Below are 10,495 nucleotides of genomic sequence, written 5' to 3'. Positions count from 1 at the left end.
ATCGCCTTACTTATTGATTTTGATGCAGGAAATTCTCTCTAGGCTTGTGGAAACAATTTGAAGATGATCACATTGGCAAGAAGCGTTCATTGCATCAACTTTGTAGCACATTGTCTTGTTATCAGCGACAGATAGGGCAGCGTATTAGTCATGAGAAATCTGCTATTTTTTGTTTGCTCACCATTAGTTCAGCTCGAAAGAGGAGTTTGGTGTGCTTGACTGGGTTTGCGGAAGGTAAGTCTCCGGTGACATATCTAGGATTCCCTTGGTGTGTGGTCAACTGAAAGCTGGCCATTTTGATAAGTTGATAGTGAAAATTTGAACCAAGGTTTCTAGTTGGAAAGCAAAGTCATTATCATCAGAAGGGAGGTTGATTTTGCTAAAACATGTTTTGTCTAGTATGGCTTCACATTTAATGGCTATTCTGGATGTTCCGCAGAATGTTCTAAAAAAAATTAATTTAATCCTCTCTACTTTCTTTTGGGGAGAGCATAATGGGAAAGCAAAAATCAAGTGGTGTGCTTGGTCTTGTATCAATAAGCCAACAGATGAGAGAGGTCTGGGTTTGTGAAATTTTTTGGAGAATCAATGAGTTTTGCATATGAAGTTGGGTTGGCGTCTTTTGTCGATGGACTTCTTGTGTTCTTGTTTCTTGTTGAAAAAATATGAAAGAGGACAACATGTGTCTCTTTTGGAATCACACCGAACTAGTTCTTGATTTTGGAAATGCATTATTTCCATTCTTACTGAGGTTTGTGAGGCTATGAAAATTAAAGTAAAGGAAGGTGCGGCTTCCTTCTAGTTTGACAGATGGTTTTTGGATGGCCATTTATCTCATACTGTGGATGGAATTGGCATGCCTTCGTTGCTACTCAAGGATGTTTGGGTTGGTGACAATTGGAACTATGAGCAGCTGGAAAAATTGATTGGTGAGGGAATGACAGAGGAAGTGATGCGGAAGATTTGTACAGGTAACCTTGGGCAAGATGTGCTTGTGTGGAAACCAGCTCAAGATGGTCGTTTCTCTACAGCATTAGCCTGGAATTTAATCCGAGTTAAAGGGATCAGTTTACTTGGATGGATTGGATCTGTAACAAACATTTGCCTAAGAAGATCTCGGTATGTATGTGGCATGCTCGGTTTAAATGTTTGTCTGTTGATGATAGAGTGAAGTCGCATGGAATTGAGATGGCTTCCAAATGCGACTGATGCTCATCCCCAACTCAGGAAACATTGGATCATGTTCTCGCACACAGAAAGGTTGCTGACCAAGTATGGCACCTAGCATCCTTGGCACTGGCTGTTTCGTGTTTGCAATCTAGGATGTGGTGGAACCGAGTGGAGGTTTGGATGAGATGTGTGAAAAAATGAACCAAGAGGGGTTTGTTAATTGGCCTCTTGCCTAGTCTTCTCATATGGTGCTTATGGCAACACCGCTACCAGGCTCGGATGGAAGGTGTCCAGCACACTGCACTCGGTGTTTGGAGGACCATTAGTTATGGTTAGGAAAACTGGTAAATGAAATGGTTGATACTAAGCTGTCTCATACAGATTTCTAGATTTTGAGTGCATTGGATATTCGGACTCAAGTCCGATTAGTACAAAAAATTCAGGAGGTTGCTTGGTTGAAACCGCCTAGAGGCTGGTGGAAACTGAATGTGGATGACAGTTGTCGTGGGAATCTAGGAAGTTGTGGTGGTGGTATATTTATATATATATATATATATATGGACATTTGGAGGGCATTCAATTTCTAGTAGTTCATCAATTTAGAGAAGGTAACCAAGCAATGGATTTTGTGGCAAGACGAGTCAATTGGACTTTTGGTTCAAGAGCATGCTTACCAAGATCACTAAGGGGTATTATTCGTTTAGATGCTTTGGGTTTTCCCTCTATTAGATAATAGCATGATGTTAGGAGGATTTTGTGTTTTTTACAATTTTTTTGCAGTTTTTTGGATGTTCTAGCATTTTGGTTTTTTGTTTATCTGTTTATGTACCACGGGTTTCCTTCCACCTGAGTGAGGCCATCTAATAAATGTAGAGGTTCCACCCTCTTTCAAAAAAAAAAAAAAAAAGTATGCTCAAATATCCACATTCCATAAGAAAAACTCATACAATTGAAAATGAACTTCCTCGATTCAAATTTAGTTTTAGCAAAAAAGTTTTTTTGAGGATGAAGAGGGACTTGAAAAGAGAGATGAAAACATTGAAAAGTATGGAACCAATTTGCCTACTTCTAAATTAAATTTATGGTTACCAAATCTGTAATATCTTTCTTCATTGATTCGAAGACATAAAAAAAAACGAAGGAATAAATTAAGTGGCACTTTTTGGAATTCCTCTAATTTATTCCCACGTACGTACAACAATCAGTAAAGCTTGATAGTTGGCCAGCTCACTTGATTCCACCAGCCGAAAGGCAACATTATCGACGAAAGTTAAATTATTACTTTCAAAGTATTTTTCTTTTCTGAGCTTAATCAAAATATAAAATATCGAGCTGAAAACCACAGACATCCAAATGTGTCGAAACAATATAATTTTCTCCGATGTCTATGAAGAATCAAAGACTAAGGCCACGCTTGGTTACACAGATGAGATGAGATGAGATGAGATATTTTAAATAGTAATAAATAAAATATTGTTATAATATAATTTTTGAATATTAATTTTGTGTTGGGATTTGAAAAAGTTAGATTGTTTATTATATTTTATATTGGGATTTGAAAAAGGTGTAATGATGAGTTGAGATGAGATGAGATGAGATTTTTAGTTTTGGCTAAACAAACAAGGCCTAAAGGGAAAAAAAAAGGCAACTATAATAATTAAAAAAACCTGTATTTTGAAAAATGAGCTTCAAATTAATTATATTATTTATAGATGCACTTTGACACTTTTTACATGTTTTTGTGCTTGTGTATATAAAGCATGTACAAACAAATAAATATTTATCTTCTCTGTTTATACACACATGATATATAATATTACAAGTTTTTTAGTATTATACTTTCCACTAACTTAGTGCAAAAACTAATGTTTTTGTGCAGGGTATGCACCAAGCTCACAGGGGATCTCAAGAAAGTCAGCTATCATGTCGGCCGAGATAGTAATACTCACTCCCCAAATAAAAAATGAGAAAGACTCCTCATTAGCCTCCACCTTACCCGTGGTTCGAAAAAGCTTACTGACCATATCAAGATAGGCCACCCATCTCTGCTGACAAATTGAGCTCTATCCTCGATCTATCACTGATAATAGATAATAGGCTCTTCTCATCTCGGACAAAATTGCAGAAGTTTTCTATAATGATTTCCTGCTCAACCAGTATCAGCCTTTTCGGCTCACTAGCTTTACCGCTTGTTTGGCCCTCCCTCCCATGTTTCCTTCCAACATATGTCATTAATTCTCTGTTTATAAAACAAACAGGCAATGAATATAAATAAAATGAAAAGTTGTAAAATATTATATTGAGTACTGTTCAAACAGGCTATTTACCTATTCAAATAACTCGTTCGAACGGTTTGAAATCTGTTCAAATAGGAACCAAATCTCTGATACCTTGCTTTCTTTGGCCATATAAAAAAACGAAGGAATAAATTAAGTGACTCTTTGGAATTCCTCTTTATTCCCAGCACAACTAATAACGCTGATCTAACTTGATTCCACCGGCAGGCAACTTTATTGAGGAAAGGTAAATTATTATTATTATTTTTAAATATTTTTCTGAGCTTATTCAAAATACGGACTAACAACTTACTAGAAAAGAGGATCATACAAAACATCAGCCTGAAAACCATATACGGACATCCAAATGTGACGAAACTATATAATTTCCTCCTCGTATAATTGATTTCTTTGCTAATATATATATATATATATATATATATAAATAGAAGGTATTCCAATTTTATTAATAACTTTCACTTACGACGATATTTGAATTTTATTTACAAAAAATAAAAACTATATAATACTAAAATTAAAGCTTCTATTTCAATATAAAATTTGATAAACCGGATTTAAGATGCAGAAAGTTGTCGAGACAGTTGTGAAGTACTAGAAGAAAAAGAAAAAGTAATTTCCTTTGCTTTAAAGTTAGCTACCTTATATATATATATATATATATGCTATATATAGCCATCCCTACACTAGGTTCATCGACTACGGGTGTGCAGACGTTAGATTTACAGGGCGGCAGCTTCGGAACAACACGTCTTCCATCGATCCTAATTTTGAGTACGTATGATCTAATTCGATCGTTGTTTGCATCAGACTTTTCGTATCCACACATCAACTAATGTGTGCCAACGTTCATTGCCAAATTTTAATAATAAATGTTCCTTGCCAACGTTTATTATTATTATTTTTGATAACTCTCTTAATTTGTGGGCCTTACATTACTCAGTATTTTACATTATCTACATCTGAGACGTAAGAACACAGATAGAACAGGAACTTAGACGAAAAAAAGGAAAACTGTATTTGTATTCGTCTCTACTCTTTTTTTTTTTTTGTTTTTTCCCTCTTTCTTTCTTAATTTTCTTGTTATTTTGTTTCAAGTCTGATATCTACCAACCACCATCATACACACGCTCCGGCGGCCACCGGAATTTATACCCCGCCAATTCACCTATTAGTGGAGGTCTCTAATTAAGGGTTTGTTTGGACTTTAAACTCTTACTAGCTTTGCTAACAGTACTCCTGCACTAATTGGTCGGAGAAATTAAAACTCATTTTTCAATGTCAAGATGGAAAATATATTCCTTAGAATGACGTTAAATTCTTGATTTAAAAGAAAAAATGAGATATCACGTTAGTATCTCTTTCTATTCCTAGTTCCAACTAATATATGTGTTACACAACTTGACAGGCAGGATGGAAACAAATATGTTTTCCCTTAAACTTCTTAGAACTGATAATTATGCGGACTGGAGTATCAAGGTGAAAAACTACATGTTGAGTCAAGATCTTTGGGATATTGTTGAAACAAGCTCGGAACCCCCCCAACCAGACGATGATGTAGTTGAATTCGAGGCTTGGAGGAAGAAGAATGATATGGCTTTACATGCAATCCAAAGTTCATGTGGGACGGACATACTATCTCAGATCAATAAAATTTCTTCTGCAAAAAGTGCTTGGGAAACGTTGGCTAAAATGTACATGCAACTGCAGCAGGGTATCTACCCCGTGGTTGAGCAAGGAGACTCTTTCCAATCAAATATCTCAGGTAGTCGACAAGATATGCCAAGGAGGACTGGAACTAATCAAATAGTTGAGAGAGGAAACTATTCACCCAACCCAGGTCTCTCTCTCTCTCTCTCTCTCTCTCTCTCAATATGCACAAACATTATTGGAAGAAAAATAATAGGCTTATAAATGTAGGGAAAATTGGGAATTTCTAGCATCTGATCTAAAGTTCTTATAAGTTAGTTGTCTTGAGAATTGAAATTTGAATCACCATGACAAGAAGTACAAATGATTTATTTTAAGCAGTTTATCTTAGACCTGATATGATTTAATTTACAAAAGAGATTTTAGATTTAAATATTGTATATCAAATCATGTCACGTTAATGATATAGATGATGTGTTCTTCACACTAACTTACAAATTAATAGAAAGAATCAACCACAAAAAAATAAATAAAAAATAAATAAAAACATAAAGAATTTGAAGACTAGCTAGCTAGGTTACAAGATTTGATGAACTTTTAACATATATCCTTCTCACTCAACTGATCAATGACGGATCTCGATCGATCGTATTTGTTGGAAAGCACATAATTTGCATATGGACCAATTAAGCACAAGCAAATTATAAGAGAGAAATTACACTTATCATCTCCTCAAACGACCAGTAGTACTCATTTTAAAGGTGACCATCAAATAATTAATACTACTCTAGCTTTATCTCTCAAAGTATTTCTCCTTTTTAGATCATACCAGTACTTATTTTTTAATTATCAATCTTCAAGTCAACGATAGAATTTTAACAAGGGGTTAAATTACTTATAGATTTTTTTTTTTTTTTGTACGATCAGTAAATGAACCTGCATGCATGATTATGTTTGATTTTAAATTTATCACCATTTTTGCAAAATAAGTGAGTTTCAGGGGGTAATCTGAGATTTTTCCTCAAAATAATGATTACATTAAAAATCAATAGGGATTTGATTAAAAATTTTATTGGGCTTGAACATTTATGAGTGGTAAGTTTGTTAGTTATACGAGAATGGCCGGAACAAAGCCAACATCGAACACTCAGTTCGTTGGGTTGCATCTTCACATAACATAAATAAACTTACGGGCTTTGGCTGTGGCTAATTATTTGTGTTATTTTATACCGACAAACATTGGATTAAAGCCTAGTCCATGAAAAGAAGTGAAACTATCAAATTTACTAGTTATAATATAACTTGCATTAATATCATTGTATGCAAACAAGAGATGATATCATTACGTACGTAGTAATTAGTCGGAAAGTATAAGCTACATGTTGGAGTTGTTTCCGTTTAACTTATTTCATAATTCTATGTATAATATGAGAATTGGAGATCAAAAAGCATATATATATATATATATATAAATAAAATATGCATGGCAGGGCCAGGGAGGGATGCTTATGCTGCCTTACTATATATACATATATTTATATATAAATAAAATATGCATGGCAGGGCCAGGGAGGGATGCTTATGCTGCCTTACTCAAGGCTGTGCGAAAAGGTGATTCGAACAGTACAAGAGAATTCCTCAAGCTCCACCCAGGTGCATTGACAGAAAGAATATTGTTTACGGGTGGGATGGTTCTTCACGCTGCTGTTAATGCTGAACAGGAACATATGGTGGTGGAGTTAGTCAATATGATTTCGGAACATGACTTGGCAACAATGCAAGATTATGGCGGCCGTACAGCTCTACATGAGACAACTACTATTGGGAATTACCGGATGGCAGAGTGCCTGATTACAAAGAACAAGAGCTTGGTCAGCGTTAGAGATGATGCCAACAAACTTCCAGTTGTTCTGGCCATGGACTATGGGCATAAAGAATTGGCTCGCTATCTCTATTCTCAAACTCCGTTTGAAGATTTGGAAGCAGAAAAAGGCCGCCAAGGTGCCACACTTCTTAACAGCTCTATCTATAACAGAGATTTAGGTAACAAATATTACTACATTTTTTTCCTCTTCTAACCATTCATTCTAGTGACTAGACTAATTAATTTGATGTATGTACATATATATATACAACAACACATGATGATCATGAAAGATATGGCTTGGTTATTAATGGAGCGTTGTCCTCATTTGGCTTTTGCCTTTGACGGACGAGATATCTCCCCTTTGGAGGTACTGGCTGTTTTGACCGACGCATTCGAGAGTGGAACAGGGATGGTGTTTTGGAAACAATGGATCTACAATCACTGTTAGTACCATTCTTTTTTATCTTTTTAGCTTTACCAATATCTCCTCTCTCGTACGTAATTAGTTGAGTAAATAATTAATTTGTACACTAATTCAGAGCTCATTAGTTGAGTAAATAATATGATAGTGCAACATCATCAGCAATACTAGCGTATTTGAATTTCAGATTTTGACATAACTACCGTCCTATTATAGTAAAGTTGTAAAAATATATATTATAAAAATTATATATAGGTGTAAGATAATACAATATTTGAAGTATTTAAGAATATAAGAGGAAATCATAGATTAAAAATACTACCATATTTACTTGGCTTAATCTTATTTGCCTATTTTGTATTTGGTGGGGGATCAAGGTATACACATTTCAATGATTTCATTAGCTCGTGCTGCCGATCAATTCTGTTTGAACATTCAAAATTATCAAGAAAAAACTATCGGATCAGGTAGGTACGTATGTGCGTTAATCAAAGTTTGGGAGGTGGCTTTGGTTTTTTGTCGGAACTAATAAAGATGAGCAAGTTTTGCTTTTACTTAATTTGCAGTGCGAGCTAGTCTATGGCGCCAACTACCTTCAAGTCTTTTGAACCTCTTGGGTATGATATTGCATCCTTATAATTTTTTCAATAAATTTATTAAAATTTGTTATTCTTCATCATTTATTATTTTGTCCAACTTATAAACTAACCCGTGCGCATGCATTTATGTTTTGTAATTGCCAAATTAATTAGGATTCAAGCGATTATATGAAATGAAGTTGGTACATCTCCAATTCCAACAACTTCTATCTAGTATGTGTGGAGCGATTCCAACTATTACAAGTCTAGAAGAGCGACATAGGACTATTGCGCCAGTGATCTTCCATGCTATCAGCAGAGGGAACTTTGAATTTGTTTATCAAATAGTCAAAGCAAATTTTGATCTTTTGTCGATCACTGGTGCTATTGAAGGAAGGGGCATGTTCAATCGGGCAGTCCTGCATCGTCAACATAGGATCTTTAGCCTTATATACAGCTCAAAAAGGAAGAATGTTGTACTAAATAGGGTAGATAACTCTGGAAATACCATATTGCATATGTCAGGGATGTTAACGGAACATACTCCAATTGATCACATAAGAGGTGCAGCTTTGCAAATGCAGAGAGAAGTTCAATGGTTTAAGGTCAGCTCCATCGATCTGTCCTTGCTTTATTATTTTGCTCTCGACCATACTCTCATTAAATTTATCTAAAGATAGATTTTCAAAGAGAGAAAGGAGAACAACAATAGTACCTTGTAATGTAGGTATAAAAAAACTTTCAATTTTTTAGGCAAGAACAACTCATGACCTCGAGCCCATTTGTTGTACTTTAATATGTCTTAAAATCTACATTTAGTACCAAATTTATTGATAGGTAATTATAGGTAGTGAAATTACCATGACAGCATCAATTTGCTATTATCTTTTAAAATTTTATCTTTTATTTTCTGTTCGTTTTGAATTCCCCTACGTTAATTTAGGGAATGCGGGATGGAAAAGTCTATATCACTTAACTTCTAAACAGTACTGGAACTTTTGATTTTAAGAACTCTACCATGGAATCATATATCTTAATTAGAAACTTCAAGTACCCTAGAAGTATTATATTTATATATAGTAATAGAATAAATTTGTTTTGCATTCTATGCTTGTTGGTGTTGCGAGATTGCTGCCAAGCAGATTCTTCATTATAATAAACACCTAAAATTCTCGCCGTCAAATTTTTATTACGAAAATTTGATAAACATATTAAACTGGAAAAAAAAAATTACAAATTTGAAAAAAGAAAGTGACATATATACATGTATATTTACAACTATTTTTACAATTCTTTATGCATTCACGTTTAAATGAATGACCTTTCTATAAAAATAAGTTATAAAATAACATTCTTTTATAGAAATACCATCAATTTAAAATATAGCTGTATAACAATCAAGACAATAAAATTCATAATTCAAAGAGCCAAATGATTGAAGTGATTGTGCACAAAAGCCAAGAAGAAGCAATATATAAGAAAAAACTTGATGATAATCAAGGTTTGTTGAATATTGATGGATAATTCTTTTGCAATATTATAGTTGTAATTTTCTTTCAATGATATTTTATTTGATAAATGTAGGAGGTGGAATGCATTTGCCCTCTCTCTGATAAGGAATATTTAAATAAAGATGGTTTGACTCCTAGACAATTGTTTACGAAAGACCACCAAGATTTAAGAAAAGAGGAGAACGATGGATGAAGGACATGGCAACTTCTTGTACTGTTGTTGGCGCTCTCATCATTACCATTATGTTTGCGGCAGCATTTACCAATCCTGGTGGTAACAACCAAGAAACAGGCTTGCCAATTCTCATGCATGACAAACTATTCAAACTCTTTATAGTAACTGGTTCTATATCATTATTTTCTTCCTCGACTTCAGTATTGATGTTTTTAGGAATTCTTACATCGCGTTATGCAGAAGAAGACTTTCTTAGATCCTTGCCCAGAAAGATGATTATAGGCCTTTTTGCTCTCTTCTTCTCTATTGCAACCATGATGATAGCCTTTTCTGCTGCTCTTTTACTTATGTTTCGTGGAAAATATAGGATCGTCATTCCTATCATTAGTTTGGCTGGTGTTCCCATTATTCTATTTGTATTGGTACAATTTCGCCTTCTTGTTGACATGCTTGTTTCAACCTATGGATCAGGCATCTTTGATAGAAAAATGAAACCTTGGTTTTAACTTTTTACCTTATTTGTTGTAATGTTGTTTTAATATATGGTAGACTAAGCAGAATTCATGATGATTATTTTTCTTTGGGACAAATAAATGAACTTCTGTTGCATTTTTTGTCATTCCTATTTTACAGTAAAGGAAAAATGATTTAGATCTCTAAAAGTATATATTCAAATTTGAGAATTTAGAGTAAAAAAAGATCAACACAATAAATATGTCTCAACTTCTTTAGCACGATTAAAGACTCAATAAATATTATTAGATCAGCTCTACATGTTTATTCCTCTCCCATTCTAGGCTAGTTTTAACTAAATATATTAAGCTAACCA

The 10,495-nt window shown here is 34.2% G+C and overlaps 2 protein-coding genes across 3 annotated transcripts; both read left to right on the top strand.

The window, feature by feature from the left end:
- The first annotated feature begins 4,111 nt into the window (after positions 1-4,111).
- LOC122289064 lies at positions 4,112-9,861 on the top strand. Of its 2 annotated transcripts, XM_043095976.1 has the most exons (9): positions 4,151-4,238; positions 4,563-4,658; positions 4,873-5,304; positions 6,678-7,157; positions 7,272-7,424; positions 7,780-7,869; positions 7,969-8,019; positions 8,155-8,585; positions 9,565-9,861. In XM_043095976.1, exons 3-9 carry the CDS (start codon positions 4,878-4,880, stop codon positions 9,682-9,684), a joined length of 1,752 nt encoding a protein of 583 aa, XP_042951910.1. In that variant the 5' UTR covers positions 4,151-4,238; positions 4,563-4,658; positions 4,873-4,877; the 3' UTR covers positions 9,685-9,861. The 2 variants fall into 2 exon arrangements, with proteins under 2 accessions (XP_042951909.1, XP_042951910.1); XM_043095975.1 differs by lacking the exon at positions 4,563-4,658 and having other exon boundaries at positions 4,112-4,238.
- LOC122289258 (ankyrin repeat-containing protein NPR4-like) lies at positions 9,690-10,172 on the top strand. Its single transcript, XM_043096238.1, has one exon. It carries the CDS (start codon positions 9,690-9,692, stop codon positions 10,170-10,172), a length of 483 nt encoding a protein of 160 aa, XP_042952172.1.
- Positions 10,173-10,495: the final 323 nt, after the last annotated feature.

This window comes from Carya illinoinensis, chromosome 12, assembly GCF_018687715.1.
Source record: "Carya illinoinensis cultivar Pawnee chromosome 12, C.illinoinensisPawnee_v1, whole genome shotgun sequence".
NCBI classification, from domain to species: domain Eukaryota; kingdom Viridiplantae; phylum Streptophyta; class Magnoliopsida; order Fagales; family Juglandaceae; genus Carya; species Carya illinoinensis.
Note: the sequence above shows the minus strand (reverse complement) of the source record. Positions and strands in the feature narration are given on the sequence as shown.

Coding starts and splice junctions, on each gene's coding strand:
- LOC122289064 (XM_043095975.1), top strand. CDS start 4,127: ATGCTATATATAGCCATCCCTACACTAGGTTCATCGACTACGGGTGTG. Junction 5,305..6,677: donor AAACTATTCACCCAACCCAG/GTCTCTCTCTCT, acceptor TATGCATGGCAG/GGCCAGGGAGGGATGCTTAT. Junction 7,158..7,271: donor TATCTATAACAGAGATTTAG/GTAACAAATATT, acceptor TGATCATGAAAG/ATATGGCTTGGTTATTAATG.
- LOC122289258 (XM_043096238.1), top strand. CDS start 9,690: ATGGCAACTTCTTGTACTGTTGTTGGCGCTCTCATCATTACCATTATG.